A 27,171-nucleotide genomic window follows, 5' to 3' on the forward strand; every position below is an offset into this window, starting at 1 on the left:
TTCTTTGGAAAAATTTGTGCGGTTAATATTGATTTTCCATACCGAAAATTCGAATTATCCTTGAAAATAGATGGGGGAAAGGTAAATTAATTTACGAGTACCATTAGTTTTGATAATTATCCACGAATATTCTAGGCGAAGGTACCGTTAATAATTGAGCAATTTTGAGAAGAAGTGTCAAGCAGGTCGAATTTATCCCTTTGGTAGTTCTAGTGTTGAGTATATATCAAATTTTATATTAATATTCTAGGCAAAGGTACCGTTAATAATTAAGCAATTTTGGAAAGAAGTTTCAACAGGTCGAATTTATCCCTTTGGTGGTTCTAGTGTCAAGTATATATTAAATTTATATTATAAAAAGAGTATATTATCGCAACCTGTCTGAATGCTTAATGTTCGTCCACAATTACGAACACGCAGTTCGCTGCACTGTGTCAACGTTTCGCAATTTCAGATCCGACCGGGAGAAATTTCAACGAAAAGTTTCCTGCCATAAATTCGTTTAGAGGAACGTTGAAGAGCCACGGTTCGTTGTTACATACCGTTCACGTACTTACAGTGCAAACTTCGCGTATTTATGGCTCGTTCATTGATTACCGGACTCTCGGGGTGTTTAGTTATTTAACGAGGGGATGAATGTGAAAGAAACTGAAAGATGGGAACCTTCGATATAGATTTTTTTTAAAAATAAAACGTCGTTTAAAAGCACTTGCAATCACACCTTCGATTTATTTCTGTACAAGAGAATCGTATCTCTCGATTGGACAATTGATCGGACCTGCTCGACAATTTGTACAAAACTTGAAAAACGATCGTCATCGAGAAAAAGAATCGCATTTGTCGTAATTTCCGAAAGAGAAGTAAAATACTGGGTTGTTCGAAAAGTCGTTTCGTTTTTTCCGGTGAAAATGAAACACGATTTTTTTACACGGTATAAACATCTCGTTAAATCATACATTCTCCATTTTGTAAAACGAAACGACTTTCCGTAAAACCCAATACTTCCCTGTGAAAAAATAACACAATCTTATTCTCTCCGACGTGGCAAAACAAAGATACCGATCGAAGCTTCTGCTCGCGTTCGATTAAAATTATTTTCCAATCTCATACATCAATTTTCTAACAACCCAATACGCCAAGTATCCAAAGTTTCGTTGTATCGAAATTTTTAAACGTCTCAAGATCTCGACAATGATCACCGACTCGAAGACACTTAAATCGTAGGTTCGACGATAAGGATCGTTCGCGATAATGCGAAATATCGGGCGGGAGACGCGAAAATGATTACTATTACCAGGAACGTACTTCTCCGGTTTCCTCGCCGATAATCTTCGAGGCGGTTCGTTTGCGTCGAGTCACCCTGTACGGGTCTGTGATAAGTTAAGCAGAAAAGATACCTTGGGGTACCCGATCCGTTTTTCACGAGCAAGCTGTTCCACCGCCGAGACTTCCAGAGGAACGGCCATTGGACAAAAGTTATTTCTGGAAATCACTTTGCCGGAGCTTTTGAACCGGACGTCATACTAATAGCGGTCCGGTATCGCTGAAAGGTAAAAATTCTCCGCGGAACGGATAGAGACAGACATTTTCCGGGGATATTTGTGCGATACGGTCTGTGCTTTTTCGCTACATAGCCACGGCCCCGTCGTTCACCTTTCGCCTCTATTTTTACCCCGCGTTTAGTATTTTATCGCCAAACGTTGCCGCGAGCTGTTTCCTTTTTTCTATCGATATCTCTTCCAGCCCGGACGAAATTAACGACTGTATAAACGACACCACTTTGAGCCAGGGTTTCGATCACGGCTCGATCGATCGATCATCGCCCCGACCTTCGGGCTAAAGTAAGTAGTTAATCGATTTCTCTGTCGCAACGTCCTACGGAAGAAAGAAACGCGCGACCCTGAGCTATACCGCTGTTTTTACGCTTTATGCTTGCCAAATACCCCGTGCGTTGCAATATGTCGCTCAAAGAGAACTTTTATGGAAGGTCGGTAACGTTTTATTGCGACTGCCGTCCGTTTTTAGACGAGCGAGCGTTGCTTCTATTATTCGATCGTCGTCTCTGTGCCGATCGAGCGGATCGAAATCTCCGTTACACGTTCGATCGAACGATCAGAGGAGGAAATCTGATGTATTTTTCCACGTACAATGCGAAATTAACCCTTTGCGATCGTATTGAATTTGGACGTGGGTGTCGTACCGGTCGGAATTAATTTCCCTTGAAAAAGCAGCTATACGTAACATTTAAGATTACGAGGGATAAACAGTAATTATCGATTCTTTTGTGAACTTTAGATATACGTTCTAACGTAATGTTTTTATGCAAAAATTATATTTTATAGATCTCCATTCTTGTGGTCTCCAACGTACAGTCCTGTATGTCCTTCTCGACTACATGTATCGTAAAAATAATTAATTCGATGTCTTCCACCTTTAATATTTCCGTTCGAACATACAGAACAATTCTTTACTTTTTACATGTTCATAGTGCCGCAAATATATGCAGTTCTTCATTAAGGAAAATCATTAAGCCTTTCCTCTTCACTGAATTCCGTTATCTCCAATAGGAGCCATCGTATTGGTTCGTGAACAGATTCTTTAGACGTTCAGGTTCGTTCAGAGAAAGCGTAAACTAATACACTGTCGAATAAAGTATAAGATTAATATGGTTCCTTGTTGCGTGGTGGCTGAGAGCAGACATACGATCGTGAAGGGTTAATAATACGGAACTGAGTTCTTCGATAATGCTGCACGATCGTACGCTCGAATTCGATAGTCGCCTCTCTCGCGTGAGACGAACCATTCAACGTTTACAGGCCGCTTTCACGTACACGCGAGTTCGTAACATTTACGAGCTGATCATCGACTCTACTTCGAGTCGAAATATTCAGCAGTCACGGGCCGCTCACGCGCTCGCGTGAGTTTTCGAATTCTCTCGCGTGCACGAGATTCGAAAACACTGAACGATCACTGGCCGTTGTCACGTTTTCGCGAACATCGATCTTCTTCCACTTGCACCGATGCGAAAAGATTCCAAATCAAATTCTCTCCTCGCGAATTAATTTCCTCGTCTACGTTCGGTTCTCGATACCCGTAACACCGAAAAGTATCTTCCCCTCTTATTTATTTTCTTTCCCATCGATCGAACAACTCGTCGGCGAACTTCGGTTTTTAAATATTTCCGGAACACCCCGCGCTTTAACAATTTTTTCCCAAACGTTGGATGTCGAATACGGATAAAATTCATCGAACATTCGAAAGCGTACCCTCCACTTATTTAAAGACACGAGCAAACGTTTCCGGCGGGAGTAAAATAAAATAAAAAAAATAAAAAAAAAAAATAAAAAAAAAGAAGAGAAAAAAAGTAAAAAAAAAAAAAAAATAATCATTTTGATGAATATGGAAAGGAAGAGTCGAAAATGCGACGACAAACACACGGCTCGGCCCGTACAAATATTATCGGGTCCGATGGCTCGAAATCGAGGCGGCACTATCATCTGGCTGCTATCCCAATCGGGCGGTACTTAATTCTGGCAAATACAGTCGGAATTCCAAAGCATTGTTGCGCATACGACAGCCAGATTCGAATATCGCTACTGCGCACGTCCATGCTAATCGCTCTGGCGTTCATCCATACGCCGATTAATTATCGGTCGACTGTGTAATCCCGCGCGTTCGGGATCGCGCTCAGATCTGTCGTTCGCGCGCCCCTGCTGCTATTTTCACCGAAATCGTTCGTGCTCGGTTCGCGTTTGTCCCACATCCGGTCGACGACAGTCCACTGTCCGAGTTACAACTAACGGAGAGAAATTGCCTTCCAGGATACGAACGATCTTCTCCGAACGGAGTTTCTTCGCGCCTCGTCCCAACGATGATAATTGCTTCATCCGCGTCTACGTCGCGTTGTTTAGGTAACGGAGTACGGAGATGAGATTCTTTTGAAGCTCGAGTTTGTATGTAATAGGATGAATACGATGGAATGTGTAATAGAACGTAAGAAAGAACGCGCGAGGGAATAAAGAATGAAATTTAATAATATGAGAGAAACTGTGGGTAAAGTATAGGTAGTGTAGTATTGGAAGAGAAATGAGGATTACTGTGTAACGAAAGGGACAAAGGGAAACATTGAAGTAGGATTTTTATGTTTTGAGTTTCATTTTTCAATGACACTCTTTTTTTTGGTGTTTCGTTGTTTAATATCGTGGAGTATACTTAAATACTTGTAACGGAAACGAGGAAATAATTGCTATTTAACGAAAGAGTTTCTATTCAACGTTGAAGGGATTTGTTAATTTTTATATTTTCACGTAACGTTTACAGAGTACTGACGTGTCAATTTGTCGCGAAACTGTTAGGAGTAAGCTCAGTTTGGAAAGTCACGAGAGAGTCGATCATCACTTTTTTCGTATACGATGTGTCAATTTGATGACAAATTATTACGTTTAGTTTCAACAACCACGAAAGAGCAGAAGGGATATTTTAAACGGACACGCTCTGAATGGTTCGAAGTCAAAAGAGCGTGAAGGTTATTCGCAACTCCGATCGGTTAATTCTAACGTCGTTCTGAATTCTACTCGTACGATAATCTAACCTAACTTCGTCTCGAATTTATCCAACTTTCTCGTTCGCAGAATAATTTTGATATTCTTGTCCGACTCGTTGGAATGTATTTTAATGTGTGCCAGATATGCATTGCACACGAAGCAACAAGGCAAACCTAAGACGGAGCGCGATTCCTTTCTTAAGATACGAGTAGGTGTCGGACGCTGACGGCGGCCATATTGTTAACCTAAAATATTTCTATTCGGTCAGTAGAACGCTCGAATAGCAGAGCGTTGAGTCAATAGATAATTTGAATGGTCGAGACTTCATCGAGATTGAGTTTTCTAACAATATTTTTGGCTATCGTTGCATTTACTCAATTAAACAAAAAAAATAATAATGATAATAATAATAATAATAATGTATTAAACGATTCTGAGTGTACGAAAATAACCATACGTTTTCGTATTCGTTAACAGTGAAACGCATTTGTTCTTGTTCGAGTAGACGATAATTTGATCGGTTAAATTATGATTTATTCAAAGTAGAGTGTAACATCGGAACTCGAAGAGAATTCACAATGGATTCGATCGAATTCCATGTCGTTGTTATTCGATATAATATTATTCGGCGTTTGTATCGATAGTTACTCGCGAGTGAAACACAACCGAGCACGAGTTAATTCGTTTGAAATATCCTAGTGTGTAGTTGAAAACGACCATCGAGAGCGTAGTATCAACACGAAGAAAGGTTTGCACGCGTTAGCATTATTTTCCGTAATAAATCGGTCTCGGTTTCTTTTTTTCAATTACCGAAGCTCCTCCCGTAGGAGGTAAACATTTCTCAGCCGAACGGGCACGTAATTCCTAATTACTTGTATGTTTTTGCAAGGTCAGCTTGATTAACGCGGGCTGTACATGTAATGAACTAGTTTAATCCCTTCATGGTTAACGACCGACAACAGGATTAACCCTGACATCGTAAATAATGACTTTCTTCGTCCGGCTAACGGTCGCGAACGCGAAGTAAAAAATTTTAAGTGCTAAAAACTGCAAGTACCTCGTTTCACCTCTTCCCATTTTTATTTTTATTTATTTTTATTTCTTTTTTTTAATTTATTTCAAACGACCAACATCGCGAAGAAAGAATTCGAATCCGAGAGACGAAAGTCGTTAAAGATGCGCCAAAGTGTTTTATCTTTGTTTTATCACGTTGGGTCTCTCCGGACCCAGATAGAATTTCCAATGAATTTCCTTCTTTTCGTTTACCTTTCTCTCTCTCTCTCGAGATAAACTCGTAACACATTCGTTATTTTCTCCGATTGGCAGTCACGTACATTGCAATGATCGAACAAATGACAATATTTACGCTCATCGAATCTCACGTCATCGTACAGTAATGTCGTCAAACGCACTCGTACCGTTTCGTACCGTCTTGTACCCGAAACATTGGAAAACAATTGCACGCATCGTATTCGATGAACCAGACTTGTTTCTTTCGACCTTCCTGCTTGAGCACTGATCTATATTCATCGCAACGACACGCCAGAGACGATACGGCGCGTTGCTCGTAACATTTGTTACAATTACCACGTGGTACTCGTCGGAAAAAAAAAATGAAAAAAAAAAGAAATAAAAAAAAAAAAGCGCAACGAAAATTTGCGCCCGTGTTTTACCGTCGCCTGTCACTTTTTATCCGCGCGCGTAAAAAAGCGACGATGCGCCGCGACGCATGTTGATTTCACGTTTAAATATCTACGGGGCCGCGCGAGGCGGGGTAAAAAAAATATAAATGCAAATAATACCATAAATTTCGGCTTTAATTTATTTGGACGTTTTAAAAGTGCCTTTTTCGCTGGGATATGACGTTATAAATGTTATTGACCGTCCAAATAAAAAAAAAAAAAAAAATAGTGCTACCCCCTCACCATCACCACCCGCCCTCTGCGTCGTTCCGCTCTGTGCAATCTAAAGTTTCTAATCGCGCGAACGAATTTTCCACCTCGGTTTCGTGTTAAGGTAGGGCGTATTCTGTTCCAGAACCTTCGAAAATCGATTTCCTTTTAAATTCGATTTTCTGGAAGTATTTGTATCCTCGAAAATATTCACGCCGACCGATATTGCCGGATTTGAAGAAACAAAGTATCCTTGGCAACCGTGAAAACACTTAACTGTAACTTCAACTTTGACGGTAAGTGTACTTTTGTACAGTTTTCCGACTACTTTTGATCACTTTCGCACGAAAAGAATTGTTTACGCTCCGAAAATACAGGTAAAATATATATATCCGCAAACTAGATACAAAAATGTTATACCGTTTTGTTTAAAAAAATCTCAGAAAACACCTAAACAATTGCAGCCCAGAGTGGAATATCCCCTTAACGTTTATAAACGATGCAAAAATGTTATAACATTTCGTTTAAAATATATCCAAAAAATATCTAAAAAATTTCAAGCTGGAGTAGAATGACCCCTCGACGTGTACAAATTCGATAACAAAAATGTTGTAGGATTTTGTTGTAAAAAAAAATCTCCAAAAGTATCTAAAAAAATGTTCGTCTAGGATACACAATAGCCTCTTAACGGGTTCTTCACCGTTCTCTACCTTCCCTCGCAAAGGCGCGACTTGTATCGCGAAGTCTCGTCACGCGTTCGCGTCTGATGCAAATTAATAGGCCTCCCATTCACTGTTTTTTTTCTTCTTCTTTTTCCAAGCTTTCACTTACTACCGCTACTGGACTCCCTCGCTGTACACGTCGTCGATTTCAAGCAACGTTTGCCAGCCGGTCGTTTATTCGAACGTCGTGTGATACTTTATCGAGATTACCGGCTCGAGAAAGTGAATTCGTCCGCGTTAGGGCAATCGTCGTTCCCAATCTAAGTTTTCTCTAAGCGGAATCGGGGTATCGGATCACCATGCAAACGAGACGTGGCCCTGTGAAGCATTCCGATCGTACGTTTTCCGAGCGAGAATAATGGAAAGAGTAAAATGTTAACGGTTGGTCTCAGTGAAGATAATGATACCTTTGTTGATCGTAGAAAAGTATGTCGGTTTTAATAATACCTTTTTAACCACTCAGTGTGTCGTTTACCTGGTATTTTATCAAACGAGCAAATACGCAATTCTCGGTTGACTCGAGAATCAATTTATCGTTGTATTTTGAGTAACACAATTGTTTGTTTCTTTGAGGAAGAGGATGATTAGGAAGAGGGAGAAGAAACTTGGAATAATTGTAAATTTTGCGTAGAAATTAATACTGGATCGAAAGTAGGGATAAAAGTGGTTATGTAATGGTTCATAAAAAGGGGAAAGAGGTATAAAACATATTTACCAGAAATAGAGACGTTATGCTATTAATGATAGTTATATCGATTTATTTATGCGTAATAGAGAATCACGCAACTTTCACATCTTGTAATTTAAAACGTGAACGATTTTCCCATGTTTAACTTCGTTATTTTTCACAGAATTTTTTAATTACAGATGATCACAGGTAACTGAGAAAATTATATAGAAAGTTTGATATACATTGCTCGCAATAATTGTTTTACTAACATGCTCCCACCTACGTAGGTGGCCATTTAAGAAAATGCGGAATACTTTCTAAAGTTAATTGCTTCGAGCATATTAATTTAAATGTTGCACTATCCTTTCTGGGCTACAAGTCACCATTAAATAATTTCTAATATTATCATTTAACTATTAAATTCGGTTACTTTTACGTGTAAATGTTGCCTTTATCACCGAGAATTGCCAATGTTTTTATTTCATATAAATTTTTTAACTATCGCGCCCTCGTGATATACAGTTCTTTTATAATTAAAACTATTACAATAGACCAGGATACAGTTCAGGATGAGTTTAATATATTCAGAATATTATTGACCCAAATGTTTTAACACTATTCCTATTTATATCAGTCCACGTATATATCTTCGAAATTAGAAAGGGGAAGAGCAAATTAATTTACAAATATAATTAATTCTCTGCTCCAATAATTGTTGTCGAATATTCCGGTCAATGGTACCGTTAATAAACGAGTAACTTTGAAAAAAAATTATAAACCAAGTCAAATTGATCACGTTTATAGTATCAGTGTTAAACATATTCCTTTGAAGGAGGAATGTCAAGGAACAAAACTTTCTCTCAATTGTTTTCAAGGTTGCCAATATTTTTCACTAAAAAGAACCTACATTTTTTCACGTTACCAAAAAACATATCTAACAGTGTTCGAGTCGGCTTCGCATAACCTCACACCAGAAATACGATGAAATACTAATGCAATTATAACACACGAAAAAACATTCAAACCTACATTTAAGAAAATGCGGAACACTTTCTAAAGTTAATTGGTTCGAGCATGCTAATTTAAACGTTGCACTATCCTTTCTGGGCTACGAGTCACCATGAAATAATTTCCGACATTGATTTTGATCTTCACCTCGATTAAAATCAAATACTCAAAACGATCGACCGAGACACCGTTAAGGATCGTACATCGGAACGCTCTATGATCGAAATCGAATCCCGGTGCAATTATCGAAACATCGATAAATCGTTGGTATATATTCTCCGTTCCGCGTTTCGTAGAATCGGTGCCGCAACGAGACCTCGAGTATCGAAGATGAAATTATACGTCGATTCGCGAAACAATCGCGAAGCTTCCTCCGAAACAGCGAGAGAACGAACGCAATAAGAGTCCTCGGAACATAAAGCAAACTTCATTACACAGACGCGTAACGATGCCCGTTCTACTCGGTCGGGGTCACGGTTCTGTCGATTTAGCCGTAATTTATCGCCGGGCGGCGCACAATGCGAAAAAGGACGTTTTATTACCGACATTTTTCCCTCCCCCGGTGCATCTCCCGCATCCCGCGGCGTACCTTTTACGAGAGTCCTCCTCCCTCCCCCGTAAGCCCAGGAAATTCAAGAGCCCGGAGGTACTCTTCTCTGTGGCCACGCGGAAGGGATGTACGCGCCAGATGGGCGAGGGTGGAACGACAAGGGGTGTGGAGTTGGATAGGAGAAAACAGAAGGGTGGAGGAGGTGGTGGAGGTGTAGGAGGAGGAGGAGGAGGTGGTGGTGGCAGGTGACGAGAGGGACGGAGGAGCGATGAGCCGAAGGTATGCATTCGATAATACAATTTACGGTCGCGAACGATGGCGTATAAATTTTTATGGTGATCAGGTAGTACACCGGTTGATATACCCATAGCCAACGTCCACGGCAGCCGCGCGCGCCGTATGCATCGTGAATTGTGAGCGGCGCGATCACGGGGGTGGTTACCACCGCTGCACCCTCGAGGGTGGCTCGAAACACCGGGATAGCTGCTCAATGACGACGCCGTTCCTCGCTTCGATCGAACAAACAATCCTTATTCGCGTCTCTGTAAACACGACGGTAACCGTCGCTGTCCGTTGCTTCCAGACGTTCACGACCGAGAGACATTAAAACGTTACCGGACCGTACGAACAATCGTCAAAGGTAACGTTCCGTTTTTAACGTGGAGGCATTTTTGCGAAAAGTATGCGAACGATCCGGTTCGATTGTATAATACTTCTTCGTGGACAGTTACGAGCGTCTTTCGATACCTTTGTCGACCTTGCGCGTGTCTTTTTAGCGTTTAGATATTCAACCGAGGAGTAATTGTAGGAGGGGAATCTTACGTTTCTATAGAGTCGTAATGTTTCTAGCAGAGTAGTCGTTGGTACGAATCTATGGAGTGTTGTGCGTGGTAGTAATTTTTGTTTTTGGGGAAAGTTACAGGTTTTGAAAATAATATTTCTCGGAAGAGTTAATCTGAGAAAAGTTATCTAAAGAAGAGGTAGAAAAATTGAATTTGAACGAGTTTGTAGCGATAGAGCATTTAAATGGTAAAACGTTCAGATGTTAGAGGTTTGGACAGTAGAGGCATCGAGGTGCCGAGAGTACGAAAGAGGCGTGGCCGGGACGATCCGGGTGGGGGTAGCCGGTGGCCTTGAGCGGCCAAATACTCTCGGGCGTACCTCGGTGTCTGTACCCGGATAAAATCCAATAGACAGACGCGCAAAGGGAATCGCGTAAAACGCTCCGTCTGCGGACAACGCGGACACGGCGGCGGGGACGTTTGAGAAAACTGAGAGCTTTATGAGCTGGATTACAAACGGCGGCGAGTGAATTGAATCGGCAATAAAGAGTAACGATCAATAGTGTTCCGTTCGGAACGACGCGCCGGGATAGAAACAACGGGGACCGTTCCGCCTCGTATCTAATAAATATTTCCGAATAAATGACGGCCGGCCGCGGCGGTTACGTGAATTTCGTTATTATCGACGCGATCATTGTCGGCGCGGCGCCGAAACGCGGTTGAAAATGAATCATCTTCATTGTCCGTCACGGCTGCCAGGACACGACAAAACAGACGCTGACGCGTAATAGGAAAGACACAGGCGGATGATGGAACGGTATTGATTCCCGCGAATTATATTTGCAGCGATAACAATCCCGCCACTCGCTCGTTCAATCTAAAATAGATGCTCCCATCTGTCTGGGTGTTGTTTTTTTTTTTCTCCTTCTTTTTTCCCTTTTTTTTTTCCTTTTTTTCTTTCTCTTCCTTTTTTTTTCGCCCGCTGGGGAAATGAAGAGGAGAGAACCGGTTTACTTGCTCGAAAACGCGGACGTTTGCTCGCGAATCTCGTTTCCGGGGTGCGTGTTCAGACGATAGGACGGCAGAGACGGATAGAGAAAGAGAAAGAGAGAGAGAGAGAGGAAAGTTCGGGCACGGCGAGGGACACAAAGGTCTCGGTGGTCGTGCTTCGAGGCCAACCTTTGAAGAACCAGACGTAAACGTCCCTGCGTTAACCCCGTGGAGTGTCTCGCACGCAACACGGGATTCCCCTTACGCGCGTCACTTTTTTTTTATCACCGGTTCTGTTAGCCACGTTGGGCTCCGCGTTTTCTACGAGTATCCATGCGCGGCCGATCAATCGATTCCGTACTCCAGCGAAATGTATTCTCTCTGGGCTGCGCGAGCTCTCTGCACCCCGAGATTTTTACGCTGAAACGCGCCACTTCGGACACAATTATTCGACCAATCGTCGGGGACTGATATGTCCCCTCGCACGTCCCCTACGGCGTACGCGCGACCACTTGGATGATTTTCGGACCGACGGGGTTTGGACACTGTTTACTTTGTTACTGTCCGTTCTACGAGAGATTCGAATTTGAATTAGCGCACGGACGATTTTCCATTCTGGACTCCCCGCGCAACGGATCCTCGACGTTACCGATTCATTACGCGTAATTTAAGCAAGCACGGTGTACTCCGCCGGAGAAAAAGTAATTCTGGCCCGTAAGTTACGCGAATACGGTGTACTCTGCGGGGAAAAAAGAAATTCCGTGTTTAAGTTGCGCAAGTAGGGTGTATTCTATGCAGAAAAAAATTCTGTGTTTAAATTACTCGGGTAAGATGTATTCTATGGAGAAAAAAAATTCTGTGTTTAAATTGCTCGAGTACGATGTATTCTATGAAGAAAAAAGAATTTTCGTGTCTAAATTACTCGAGTGCGATGTATTCTATGCAGAAAAAATTCTGTGTTTAAGTTGCGCGAGTAGGATGTATTCTATAGAGAAAAAAGAATTTTCGTATTTCCGTAAATTGCTCGAGTAGAATGTATTCTGTGAAGAAAAAAGATTTTCTATGAATAAGTTGCACCAATACAATGTATTCTATGGAGAAAAAAAAAGTTACACGATTACAAAGTATACTTCGAAGAAAAAGGAAATTCGGCACGTATAGGATCAGACGCGACAATCAGCCTTTGTAAGGCTGATAAACACGACGTTGACCATATTCTACTTACATGGCGAACTACATTCCCCTTAAGAAATTGTTTCGTTCTTCCTGAAACACGTTTGGTACGTTTACTTAGTTGCAAGAACAATTTGAAAGTTTCCAATTCTTTTCCTCTTGTACGTAATAAATAATTGCAAGGTTCGTTTGCTTTTATATATCGATAGATATTCGTCGAGCGAAATGTGTTTTATTTGTTTTATTTCTGTGTTAGTAAGTTTATTAATTCTACGGTTCGATACTACTTTTACATGTCTCTTTAGACATATATTGTTCTTAAATATAAATCCGAGAAGGATTGATTTCGTAATATAGTACAAGTGAAATTACGACGGAGCTATAGTAAGCAAGCGTATATTTATTGGTTGCACGAAGGTGTCAGAAGTTTTCAGCGTCGGGTGCATAAATTCTTTACACTAGAAACTTATGATAGGTGACGATAAGACCGGGTCGTCGACATTCGTGTAATCTATTTCGCTTGTACAAAGATGGATGGTCGAAGAGGGCCAATTTTTTATCCCGTGTGACCATCGGGTCTTAAACGACTGAAGTTTTTCTTGGAAGCAACTTTGCAAGAATATGTTCACCGAATAATCAGTTTACACATTCCAATATTATTTCTTCGAAAGAAACGTGTTCCATTCATTGAAATTGTATAAAATTGCTAAAAGGAATACATAGTAAATTTCCACTTATTTCTAAACATCAAAGAATACGTTTTAATATTATGAAATGTTATATACTATGAATAACATTTGTAGACTTCTGTTGATCCAAACTTGACTATCATCGACTGCAACGAACTGCAGTTGACCGACTCTTTGCTTACAGATTGCATCTTTATACCGAGCTTTCTAAAAAGTTGTGGTAACATTTCAGGGGCTTTATAAAAAAAGACTCTACAAACACAAATCCAAATACCATTAATTTCAAGGTTATAATAGATTTTCACCTATGTGCCTATAACATTGTAAAGATCAATTTATCACACGTTTACCTGCAACTTACCGAGTAAGTCGTCAGGTTAAGCAAAGTAAACACAACCTACTCCAGCATCACGTAGTTGCACTATGTCAGTTTAGTATTAAAGCGTTCATGTGCGTGCACGGTTATTCTCCGCCTTACGTTCACGTTCCGCAAATAATAGTTCGTGCTTCGCCGATAAAAACATCTCACAACTACTAATATTTCGACGAGTGTTTTCTTCCAAATGCAAATTTCACTTCAATTTCCAACGATACTGTAAACCTTGCTCGAGAGTCATCGAGATTACACAGTCTCCTCGAAATCGAATCGAACGATTCTTCGGCTCGCCTTTCTCTCAGGTATTACCTAACAAAATTAGTATCACCCACTCCCGAATTCTCTCAAAAATTCCACGTAAACCTTGACGAGATCCATCGTCGAAACCTTGGTAAAACGTTAATTCCAGCGATTCTTTCGCTCAGAATTCGGTACTCGATCGTTCAATTCGTCGATCGCGAGAATTTGACAAACAACCTATAAAAATATTCGCTGAAAAAGAAGAAAGAAAAAGACAAACAAACAAACAAACACGTCTCTCTTTAATTTCCCATTTATTCGTTGAAAAAGCATTCCCCCGGATCGGGTTATTCTTAGCGAGTGCCCGGTCCGATCGATGTAATTTTTGATCGGGGATGGAATATTCGCGGTATTCCCATCGTTACGGTATGTAAATCACGTCCCTGGAGCTTGACGCGTCATTACCACGGCCGGGGACACGTTGTTCAAAATTCGTAAATGCATCTCCTTCGTAACGATTCCCGGCGTCTTCCGCATCGAAACATTTCGTACACAGAAGTGTCCCGGTCCCGTAAGGTGTACCGGGCACGGAATTAACGTCGTTACGTTTTACGGCCGCCTCGTCTGCAGAAACTGATTCGTTGTAAGGAGAAAAACGAGCGAGGACAGCACGTAACACGGCGAAACACCGTCGCGCGGCGTTTCACGATCGCTAGGGAGGGAGGAAATCGTTTCTACGGGGAATAGGGGCGCGAAACGTGAACTCGGGGGTGACGGAGGACGGAGGGGGGAGAGGTATGGCGCAGGAGGGAGGCAAATAGAGCTTTTCGAAGACCTTTGTCAGCGTTTAGTACTCAGACGACCGTAAGAATTTTGCGCTCGCGTCGCGTTGCGCCGTACGGTTTAATGGCTATGCACATGTTTTTCGCGTAAATTCCCGGCTCCGTGAACGTTTGTCGACGTCAACTCGTCTCGAGCGTTCCCCGTATAGCCCCGAAATAGGTGTACGCAGCTCGAATAAAATTTTCGCGGCTTGAACCACGCGCGCATACCTCGTTCGAGGGAAATTCATGGTAATAATTCGCCAAGAGATTACGGTATACGGGATTCTGCAACCGCGGGATGGTTTCTCGGGGATTAATTTTTCAAGTCGATTCGACGAATCGTTTCATGTTTCTTGTAGAAACATCAGGTAGAAGGAGAAAGTGAGTTTTGGTTTGAATATTTAGAAGGTATAGAGTTTCGAAGATCGAGGTTTTCCATTACTGCAACGAACTCTTCGAAGTTACTACGAGATTCTCTAGGATTTAGTTTTAGAGAAGATTCGACGAGTTCGTCTTTGTACATTGTAGTCTTGCGAGTTCAACGAACGAGTGTGGTAAGATAAGTTTCGGTTTGAAAGTCTAAGAGATCAGTAAACAATTTTTGAAACAATTGGAAGTCGTTTTAAATTTTTCAATTTTTTTTTCGGAGAAAATCATCTTTAGAAGAATTAGAATCGGAAAAATAACAGTAGAGAGTTCGATCTTTAAAATGACTCCGCGAAGATTAGTCGACGACTATTTTTCACAAAGTTACAGCATTTGAAAGATCGATAGCGTTTCGGTCGAGTGTCTGGAAACTTTCAACCGGTGTATTTCTCAATTCATAAATTATGATGTTTCTCATCGCCAATATATTCTCCACGCTATCGTTACACATTTCGTTACGTATATACACAAATTAATTATAATTTGTGAATATTAATATCCATCGAGTATTTATTACGAAATAGATCGTCGTCAAAAATGAATACCGATCGTCTTTTCTCGAACGACCTCGAACGCGAATAATCGCATTAGCGGTTCTCGGTAATTGCAATACGGGTGCACCGAGCGAAACATCAGATTCTAATTTCATTGAGAACTTCGAGATTTCTCCCTCCGCTCTCTCCTTCTTACGGTGTCTGTCGATTTCAGAGGCCAGGTGTCTACGAACCCGGAAATTACCGATTCGTCGCGCGAGGTCAGGAATCGTGTCTACGAAATAACGCAAAACTTCTAACGTAGAAATTGAGGACTATGCGAGCGTTGATGTGTTGGGTCCGTTCGGACCCGTACGTAAACTCGTATCGTATTATTTGTTTTCGTTTATTTCCACGAGTCGTTCAATTTCATTCAATCGATTACCTTTAATTACTTACTTTATCACTCTTTCGATCGCTTTATTTATTCATTTCATTATTTACAATCGATTTATTTACTTATTATTCGACACGTGAAAAACTCCGCCGATCGATCGTTCTCGACATCGTGCAACAGTGATCAGAAATCGTACAGCGGAGTGTTAACACTATTTTCGAATAGGAATTTTCCAAACGTTTGAAATTTCCCATTATCGGATAGGTTTTTTCACTTGGAAATCGAGCCGAATTCTCTCGAGAAAAATCAAGTCTCGAAAATCAAGTTATAAGGAAAACGAAAGTCTTTGTAAATTCTTCAATCGTCGATTGAAATTAACCTATACAGAGCTACTTTCTTTTCGATTTTTTAAATACAATCTCATAATAGTGTGAAATAGAGCAAAATTTCTCATATGAAAAATGTTCAGCCGACACGATTCTTCTCGCTGGAGGGCTCAAAGATGGTACGCTCCGACGATAATTTCCCGTGTCTCGTTTATGGTTTCCTCGTCTACCAGCTGATCACGCAGCAGGGACGTCGGCCACTTCAACGCTGTGTATATACAAACACGGGATTATCACTTGTGTTCAGACCAAGTTCACCGGCGGGAGAATCACTCTATACGTCTTCCAAGCCCCCCCCCCCCCCATCGCTTTAACATAAACAAACAGCGCTCGTGTATCGAGTACCGAAGAAGCGAGTGTCTTACATCCAGAGTGGATTCCGAACAAACCTGAGCTCCACCGACCGAGTGTTAATCTCTTCGCCTACAATATCGTGTAAAACTCATGGTAAGGAAATCTGGGCAAACATAAGAACCATGAGTGAATATTGTTCACGTTCGTACATTGAAATATATTTTCTTTAAGATATTAGAAAGAAATCCTTGTACAACGTCTTCGAAAAGAAAATTCAGCGTTCACGAGGACAGTGAGAGTTGTGACCGACCTTGTTGTTGATTATGACACGTTGTCGAAATTTACATGGTAGGACAAACGGACGACTCGCATATTTCTGCTAGCAGTCGTAGCTCGTACATCGTACCGATCCACAAGCGTAGATCTCCTTAGAGTGTTTCATCATCCGTTTATAAACCTTTTTATACACACAAGGTGAGTCATCTAAAGCGTAACAAGCTCTTTTCTTAGAAACTACTGCAGATGTGCCTCTTTTGAAAAATTAAACGGTATTCAGAGAATTAAAGGAATAGAATTTTTTTTAAATGGAACTACATATCAATTTTGTATCGTTTTAGTAGCTTTTAACGAACGGTTACTCGAAACACTTCTATTTTACCTTGTTAGAGAATTTATTTCGAAAGTCGTTAAGAAACTGCTTCCATTGCAGTATACATTTATTACGATGCTAATGATATTAATAGTAACTTTAATTAATGAGAGAAAATACATGTTTGAACTTGAATGTACAATAATTGTACACGATGATCGTACGGTAGTGTGTCATAGAAATTGCTTTATCCGAACCTCTAATTTCTAACGTATTTCTGACCCCAAGTGAATTTTGTTATTGTCAAAAATTCAATTTATTCAGTTTCTTGATAAATCACTAAAAGTAATTCGCATCGGATTTTGTTTCTCAAATATATCTATAAACATCTAAACTATTATACGGGTTTCTACGGACTTCACCGTATACATGATAAAATAACCACCATACCAGTTAAGGGTTGAATACCGTTATCGATTTGGTATAACTTGCACACGACCAGTACCATCTGCGTTATCGAGCATTAATTTATAACGAAACAATTTAGTATAACTACCACGTTTCAAATGTATTCACGTAAATCCAATTAACTCTACTTTTGCTTGTGTCGCATTGTTCTGTGACAATTACTGTAAATTTTCCCGCGGAAAATCTTGAAATTTCTTCTTTTCGAATCGATCACAATAATCGAGGGGGAGAGAAGATGCGTTCCCTCGCAGTGGTTCTCATCTAGACATCGAGGCGTCGCGTCGAACCTCGTTGCATCCCTCTCCTCCTCCCCCTCCTCCTCCTCCTCCTCCTCCTCCTCCTTTCGTTATATCGGATATTCGCGGTTTCGAAATTGTCGCAGACCGTTGGAAAATTCCGTGGAAAAATTTTCTACCGGGCCGCCACCGCGGCCTTTAATTTGCATCTACTTGCAGACTTAATGATCGGAGACGCGCGTTGTTCCCGCGGAGTCGTAGTACCTATGGGGCCGGCGCGTAATGAAATTCGAGAGGAAAATCAGCGTGAACGTGGCGCGCGCGAACCGGAGTCGAGAGGCCGACGTTTCGAACGTGACGTGGCCGAGTCCCATCATTTTATGCAAATAAAAGCGGAGAACGCTTGATTTCCCCTGGTGTTCAGCCGACGACGACAACGTCGTCGTCGTCGACGTTCCGCGATCAGATGCTGACCGGAAACACGACCCACGTTCGACCACCATTCGGATTATCCGCTTAATGGGAAAAGATACACACGTACCCCCCCCCCCCTCTTTCTCTCTCTCTATCTATCTATCTATCTATCTATCTATCTATCTATCTATCTATCTATCTATCTATCTATCTATCTATCTATCTATCTAGCTATCCATCTATCTATCTATCTATCTATCTATCTATCTATCTATCCATCCATCTATCCATCTATCCATCTATCCATCTATCCATCTATCCATCTATCCATCTATCCATCTATCTATCTATCTATCTATCTATCTATCTATCTATCTATTTATCTATCTATCTATCTTTCTCTCTCTATCTGTATGTGTATCTGTGTATCTCCCTGCGTCAGAGAAAAACACTGTGGAAAATTGAGCAACTTTTTTCCCCCCACCTAGAGAAAGGACACTCTTTTTCGAAGAATATGTACAGAGTGATTTGTAAATACATCCTCATACCTGAGAGTACCTGTACACTAAGGTGAGTGAAAAATGTCCCATGAACATGTACGTCCTACGTATCTTAGTTTTCGAGTTATGAACCATAGAGTGAAAATCTTCAAAGTGAAAGAAGAAAATTGTTAATTTACGAGAATGGCTTCTGGGAGGTGGGGTGTGTACAAAGTGTTTCTTTCGTCCTTCAATATTTTTATTTCGAGGCCGTTTAAAAGCGATTGTGTATTCAACGAAAGTGAACAATGTACTGTATGTAACTGAGAAGATGAACCTTGGAAGAAATTGAGTCGAACGTTTTAATCGGTCATGGAAGATAATTAGGTTCATCGTGTGAACCTAAATCGTGTTTAAAATATGTAAAATTAATGATAATACTCGGTTTGGGAATCGCTCTCGAATTCGAGGGAATAAATTTTCTTTTAACGTTTCACTCGAGGGTGTTCTGGTAATCTGATTTCGAAGAATCGATTTTGTTCGACACTTTGAACATTTTCTTCGATTATCGGTAATACGTAAATTAAGATACACGGGACGTAGGTTATTCACAGGACGACTTTTATTTGTTTTAGTGCGTCGGTTCACTCTTTGATGTACGGTCATGTACTTTTGAAACACTCTGTACGTATAATGTCGAAACTGACGGGGACAAGGGCGCGCTTAGGCGTGCTCCTCTTTGTTAACCCTTTCGCTGCGAGGAGCGGGGTGTTTGTACGTCGTCGGTGACGCTCGACTGCTAAGAGCCATGTATACAAGGTGTTCGAAAATTAAGCTGAAGCACGGTGGCAATATATCCCGAGTGTACAGAACGAAGAGACGTCAACACTGGCCCGAGAAAATTAGAAAATTATTCTCCCTTGATTCTCCAAGGCGGGTTAATCGAGCGTCGTGGAAAAGTTTTTGATATCGATTTGTTTGAACTTTGTGTAATATCGGTCCCATCGCTACTCGGCTGTCGCGTCATCGATTCGGTTTCACATTTTCCGCGTAATACTCATCATAAATAATAATGCCCAAAATTCACGAGTCACATTGCACTATGTTTCGCGAGAAAATCGAATTTAAAGCCTTGTATTTTCCATACGCTGAATATGTATCGGTGCGTAACAGAATTACAAACAAAAGCACGGTGATGGCGTATCCGAGCGTTGTTCGGATCGTACAGAATTCTAAGCAGAGTGAACGGGTCTTAGGAAGAATGTAATTCGAGCGACGATCGATACCGATTACGGAGTTTCTCGAGGAATCTGGTTCGTTTGAAGGTAAAAAAGAGATTTCTGGTTTTTACATTTTCTCGAAGATAGTCTTGAAACGGTACCCTAACACGATACTCCGAATTGGGTCGAAGTTTAGTAAAGAATTCCACCTTGGAAAATCTTAGTAACCAAAAAATTCTACTATCGAAAAATCCTAAAGTATCTAATCGTCGGAACTAAAATCAATCCAATGTTTGCAAAAATTGTTGTCTCGAAAGAGCTTCAAAATTTGCCCAAAATGTTGAACCTTACATTCTAGAGACTTATAATTTTTCAAATTTTGAATTTATATCATTTATTTCGATTCAAACCCACGCGCATTAGTTTATACCAAAAATATTCTTATACCTTGACAAAACTTATAAATAAGGTTTATACATGTTTACATGTACCTACTAAGCAATATTTATCAAAGAACTCCACACCTGTCTCTTAATTTGAAAGTGCTATTTATGGAACTATAGTTATAAAATAATCTCAAACGTAACATATTTCCAGGTCTTCAAACCCACTCATACAAGTCCTTCTACATTATTCTCTTCCTCCGCTCTAAAAAAATTCTACCCCCGTATAAAATTTTCCCACCTCTATAACCGTATAAATTTTGAAATTGACGTTCAATGAATTCCTCACAAAAGAAAAATAATCTCAAACGTAACACATTTCCAGGTCTCCAAACCCACTCAGACAAGTCCTTCTACGTTATTCTCTTCCTCCCCTCTAAAAAAAAAAAAAGAAAAAAAATTCTACCCCCGAGATAAACTCTTGCCACGTTTCCCCACTTGGCGGTGTCATCCTGTTGCACCACAATTTTCGCTGCACACCGGGTACTTTCCTACGGAAATAGCGGTCGCACTTAACCGGTTCGCGTCGATTCCCGCGGGACCATAGGTGGCACGTGTCGGGGTATACGTGTTTACACCGTGTTGCAGCGGTTGGCATCGTTTGCTCCCGTTTGGACGACATCGCGATCGGTTTGCCGCTGTATTCCCCCCTGTTCCTCTCTTTTTTTTCCCCCCCCGTACTTGTCGCCTCGTCGATGGTCGCTCGAGCGGTCGCATTAACGACGCGATGTCTCCATTAAGATAATGAGGCGCGGCGATGTGCGCGTCCCGCGATATCGATCAACGGGGCGTGTAACTTATCGCCGGAAACCTGCGAAACGAAGTTCCGGGAACGCGACGCGGTTCGTTGAACTTGAATCTTTTCTTTTCTTTTTTTTTTATACAACCCTTCTGGAAGACCGGTGCAGACTCTTTTCTTTTCTTTAAGTTTACAACCTTTCTGGAAGACGTTTCAAAGCCGATGCACGCCAAATTCTTTTCTCTCTTTTTTTTTAATTTTACAACTTTTCTAGAAGACGTTCCAAAGTCGACGTTCTTTCATAATTTCGCAATTCTTCTGGAAGACGTTTCAAGAACGGTTTAGCGCTTGTTTCTTTCATAATTTTACAACCCTTCTGAAAGACGTTTCAAGGTCACACCGCTCGCCATTTTCCGCCTCCTTTTTCTACAATCCTTCCGAAAGAGGTTCGAAAGCGAGGCTCGTCGTTTCTTAAAAATCGTTTCAAAAATTGTACAACTCTCCCGAAAAGCGTCTCGCGTTCGACAATTTTTCTTCTCTCTCTTTTTTTTTTTTTTAATTTTACAACCCTTCGAAAAGACTCGGTGTGGCGCTCGCGTACTCACCCAGAACACTCAGCAGCACGTGAACGAACCACGCGGGGACACACGGCGACCGCATTTTCCCTGCCGGGGAATCCACAGGACCCTGGCACTGTGCGCGCACCGGGCGCTTACGCGAACCACCGACGAGACCGTGGACGAGAAAGAGGGACCACACGCGCGCGATCGGCGTACTCGACGTGCCGAAGTCCACGCGGAAACTGGCGGTTTCCGATGGCACGCCGCCGCTAGTATTCCCGACACCTGGAGCAGAACGTATCGTACGTTCGTCGACTTTTGTTTTGAACCGCGGAGTAAGAGAGCTACCCGTGGTGGGAAGAAGGAAAGGAAACAGCGGGCCTGGAGGCGCGCTTACATCCGACGCTCAGACATGCGACCGCCTTCGAACCGATCGGGCCTCCGCGGCAGGGTGCTCGGGAGAACGGTTGCTGTTCTCTGTTACGCGATCTGGTACACGCCTCGGGGACGTTGATAAATTTGCAGGGAGTTCACGGAGTCGATTGTATTCTCGTATTCCTATGGTTCGATTGTATTTCTTATAGTTTTATAGTCGATTATGACCTTATATTCTTATAGTCGATTATATTCATATATTCTTACAGTCGATTATATTCTTACATTCTTGTAGTCGATTGTATTCCTATATTCTTATAGTCGATTGTATTCCTATATTCTTACAGTCGTTTATATTCTTACATTCTTATAGTCGATTATATTTCTATATTCTTATAGTCGATTATATTCCTACATTCTTGTAGTCGATTGTATTCCTATATTCTTGTACTCGATTATATTCCTATATTCTTACAGTCGATTATATTCTTACATTCTTATACTCGATTATATTCCTATATTCTTATAATCGATTATATTCTTATATTGAATATATAATAGTTTCGGGGTCAACGCATTGGTATTTGTCCTGGAATCAGCGACGGTGAAAGTATTCTTTGTAATGTAAGAGATAGGTATTCTTTAAATCGGAAGGGGAAGGATAAATTAATTTATGAACGGAATTAATTTTATGTATTAATCATTGTCGTCGAATATTGTGAAAGAAAGTATTGTTGATAATTGAGTAATTTTTAAAAGAAGGTCGGAAGAGTTTGATAATTTTTATATTAAATTTTAATAACTCACAATTGGGAGTACAGAATTCTGAGTTCGGTATTTTTAGTAAGTTCAACGTAATTCAAGTTTTTCTACTGCGAGAAAGTCCAGACGAGTCTTAAATATTGAGTAGTATAAAATGTATGGTACATAGATCGCGAACTTTGTCGAGTCCTCGCAAAGTTCGTGGATTCGATTATTTAGCGAATAATAATATTTCCATTCGCTAACTCAATAATAAAGTGAAATTCGGTTACTTTAATCATGAATAACGTTATCGATCGATTATTGTTATCGTAATTAGTCGGTCCCAAAGTACTCTATACAAAATTAGTTAAAAATAATTTGTCTATAATCGAACTATGATTATTGGTATAGATTGTGATAATTACATTTGGGGACAAACGCTAGGAATTCTTAGCAAATTCGAACTACATCTTTTATTTTTTATCCGAATGTATATAATCGTTTGCAGGAAATTGGGTTCGATAATGAAAATTTTGAATTCCGTGTGTAATTTTACCAACCGGTTATTCTTATAAAAAATTACAAGTTCCTAAAGCAACCATAATAAGCGAATTCCATTGTATCGATCGATATTAAAACTTCCGACGATGAACGTATTTCTATTTGTACCGTATCGCGTACATATCTTTGAAATTGGAAGAGGGAAGAGCAAATTAATTTACGAACATAATTAGTTCTCTATTTCAATAATTGTCAGCGAATATTGCGGCACCGTTAATAATTGAGTAATTTTTAAGAAGAGGTCTCGAAACCGGTCGAATTGATCGCTTTGGTAATTCTAGTATCAAATACGTAATAAAGCACAATTACAAGTAAAATAATTCAAAAGTTCTTAGAAATTTCAAAGTCTGTGTATTCAGAGTTCGTGTATTGTAAGAATGTTTCGTTCAGACGATTTTTAAATATAGAATCGTCTAAAATGAATGGTATATTGTTTACGGACATCGTTAAGCGTTCATTAAAATGGGGTAATTTTAACTAACTACCGAGGTATTTCAGATTAGCTCGTATGTTGTCGTAAACCAACCAGTATTATCTTAAAAGGGGTAATTCCGTCCGGGTATATATTTCTCCTGAAATGCTATCCTAGAAATTTTTTTCTAAATTGAGAAAAGACAGATACGATTGAAAAATACTTTCGTTACTAATATTCTGACAAACACGAACGTGTACCAATAGAGTAGGCAAGGTACAAAGATGCAATCTCTACAAAAAATTAACTTTTTAAAAAATAAACTATTCGAAGAAACACGTACAAAAATTCACAGCATGAAAACCAAAATTACGTAAAATAATTTTAACGAGGTGTATATTTTGCTAGGTACTAGACTCTGGTACCGTGTACACCTTGGTCTCTTCATGGTGCACCAATAACGCACTCGTAGGCGTGACTAAGGCGGGGCCAGAAATTCCGACCAATAGGACCCGCATTTCTCGCAAAACTAAACATCCGAGCTCTACGCTGTACATTAAATGCATACAATTCGATCAGGACCACGTTTCGTCGAGTTCATTGATAATAATCTCCAATAATAAACACAACAGCGTTCAATAACAATACCTTTATATTTATCGAATAACATTCTTCTTGGAATATCGATAAAAAATAAGCTCTCCATCTATTCTTCTTTTCTCTAGCTATACAAAGTATCGATTTTGTTGTACTTGCACAATTATTCTGCATATACGTAACATTGTTTTCTTCTTTACAGGTATGTACCGAAGAAAACGAGCCAATCAGCGATCGTAAGTAACTCGAAATCGTAACGATGATATTAATTTGCGTACAACGTTTTCCGTGTTCGGTTCGCGAGTATCTGGAAACGTATTACGTATTTCGTGGCACATTATTCCGCGTGCGGAGTTACCGCGTTCTCGAATCGCGAAGACGTCGTTAATCGCGCGACTAACCCTTTGAGTACTATGGTTGCATATACGCGTTTAGAGAAAGCTATCGGTGTGGACTATGGACGCATATGTGCGTCCAGTGGAAGCTATTGGTGCGGACTGTGGACGCATACACGATGTACATATGTTTGAAAATTGTTTGAACGAATGCAACGATGATGTTCAGGCGTGTCAGACGTCGTTAACCAGTGGCTGACGTTAATTTGGACACTAAAACTATCGACGGTGAACGTGTCCCTATTGATAATGGACTTGGTACGTATCTTTGAAAGTAGGAGGGGAAAACTTGACGAATTAATCTGCAAGTGTTATTGATTTTCTATTTCGATAATTGTCACCGAATATTGAACGCAAACGCACCGTTTTTAATCGAGTAAGTTTAGAAAGAAATTTAGAAATAATAGATTTTGAAATATTAAGATATACCTCGTATGAATTAAAGAAAAAAACAATATGTGAGGAAGAAGAGGAATTTATAAAATTGATCACACATGTAGAATAGAAACGAGGCCTTTTGTAATTTAGTATTAACACTAGAACTACCGATAAATTTTGGAATATTAAGGTGTACCTTGTATGCAGTTAAAAAAGAAAAGAAACAACAACCAATGAGGAGAAAAAGAAATTTATAAAATTAGCCACACGTGTAGAATAGAAAAAGTCGTAACCTATTCAGAGTACATGCTATGGAATTTAAAAGAAATTTCATTACGAAAGCAATTGGAGCCAGTCGTTTCGACTGGTTGGTCAATCTGGTGTTAAGCACGTTGTCGAAGAATCGTCTGTTGCAAGGTCAAAGGTTCGCCTATTTCCCTTCAGGTGTTTCAGTTCCATGCCGTGAGTCATGAAGAGCACACGATGCTTCGCGATGCATACTAAGTCGTACATTTCACGTTTCTTCGTAGTCTCGACTTTATATTCTTGGTTACGCGAGATCCTCTACGAACAATAATTTACAACGAAAGTAACTATCTCGTACTATTTAATTCATAATTGAAAGAATCGTAATCGTAACTTAGTCACGTGCCACGTACGATCACGGTTAATGGTAAAAATTAACACGCGACAAATATTCCGTCACCAATGATCCTAACCGCGGCGCGTTCTCCACGCGGATTGCTCCGATCGGGATTCAGGGCTGAAAGGGTTAAAAGCGAAACGAAATTCACAGCTTTCGTAGCCAGAGGTTATTGGAAAGTGATCCCCCGTACTTGTCGTAATTTGCTTAGATCGAGTTTTTCGCTCCGGTTGGCAACCGTCGTGCTTTGAGAAACGAGTTATCATTTCTAGAAAAACGGATCCTGTTACTCTTCTGCAGATCTGTCGTCGAGCAGCAAGAAATTATACGAACCTCTCGTACCGTGTCACGCGGAAAAGCGGGGGGGAAAAAAATTTAGAACGCGAACCGTTTGACTTCGTTAATTTAACACGTAATATTAAGTTAACGTTTAACGTAGAAACAAACAGTCTGGAGTGTCTTGTATAACTGCCGTTTCCAACTGCAGCTCATCATCTTTATTCTCGTCGTTGGGCGTTAATTCGTTTACCCATTGAGCCGTGTCTTGCGAAACGTCATGCCGGTCGAAAAGAGAACTACTAGCATAATTACGATTAATTACACGCTTTTAATTAAACCGGTTGTACCTTTCAACCGTTTCCTCCTCCTTCTCCTCCTCCTCTTCTTCTTCTTCTTCTTCTTCTCTTTTTTTTTTTCTTTCTTTTCGTCGCTTGTTCATTTATTTACTTATCCGCGCTCAAAGAGCTACCGAGCAAACGCTTGCGCGAGATTTCAAATGAACGCGCCTCTCTTACATCTTGTTTGCTTTCTCTCGTTTTCTTTTTCCTCCTTTTGTTTTATTTCCACGCGACATCGTTCAGTCGCAAAATTCGGTTCGATCGAGACGAATCCACGAACCAATTCGAGTTACTCGTGCGTCAAGTTCGACATCGTGGTTTTATATTTTATTAGTATCCTGTACTTTATTATTATTATTTTTGTGTGTGTGTACACGCAGGTAATTTATTTTACGCTCGACGATAATGTTTCTGTTCTAGAAACGTACTTTCAGCGATAAGTATACCGGAAACTTTTATTACAGTTGATTCGAGATAATTGATCGGAAGAAGGATATTGGAAAAGATAAGACTGAATGTTGAAATTGGTTTTATCAATGCGTCTAGACAAAAGTTGAACGTAAATTATTAAATGATCAGTGTAAGAGAATTATTGAAACGTCATTTACTTACGATACACGTAAATTGCGCGTAGTGTGTTTTAGTCTTCGAGTTAATTTAATTAAATTAAAAATAGACGTAGAGTAGTCTCCGGACAATTTTTTACACACAATAGCAAGCATAAAAAACGTTATTTCTATGGCCAGGTTGCGCAATAGTGTTTCGCCACTTGTTGGAACTGATTTTGTCTTGGTAATTTAAAATAAGTAAGTAACATCGAAAAAGTGCACAATTTAGTTCTCTATCGAGATTATTAAGGGTAAGA

At 40.3% G+C, this 27,171-nt stretch overlaps 2 protein-coding genes across 5 annotated transcripts in view; one reads left to right on the forward strand and one right to left on the reverse strand.

Annotated features, from left to right (window-relative positions):
* LOC143149266 (uncharacterized) overlaps nucleotides 1-21,799 on the reverse strand; it is a 77,962-nt gene extending 56,163 nt beyond the window's left edge. The window contains exon 1 of the mRNA XM_076316483.1: nucleotides 21,630-21,799. Coding sequence (XP_076172598.1) covers nucleotides 21,630-21,684 — 55 coding nt within the window. The 5' untranslated portion in view covers nucleotides 21,685-21,799. The remainder of the gene's footprint in view (nucleotides 1-21,629) is intronic.
* Qin (tudor domain-containing protein qin) overlaps nucleotides 1-27,171 on the forward strand; it is a 347,962-nt gene that overhangs the window by 60,196 nt on the left and 260,595 nt on the right. The gene's annotated exons all lie outside the window — the stretch shown is intronic.

The sequence above is a fragment of the Ptiloglossa arizonensis genome, chromosome 7, assembly GCF_051014685.1.
Source record: "Ptiloglossa arizonensis isolate GNS036 chromosome 7, iyPtiAriz1_principal, whole genome shotgun sequence".
Lineage (NCBI taxonomy): Eukaryota > Metazoa > Arthropoda > Insecta > Hymenoptera > Colletidae > Ptiloglossa > Ptiloglossa arizonensis.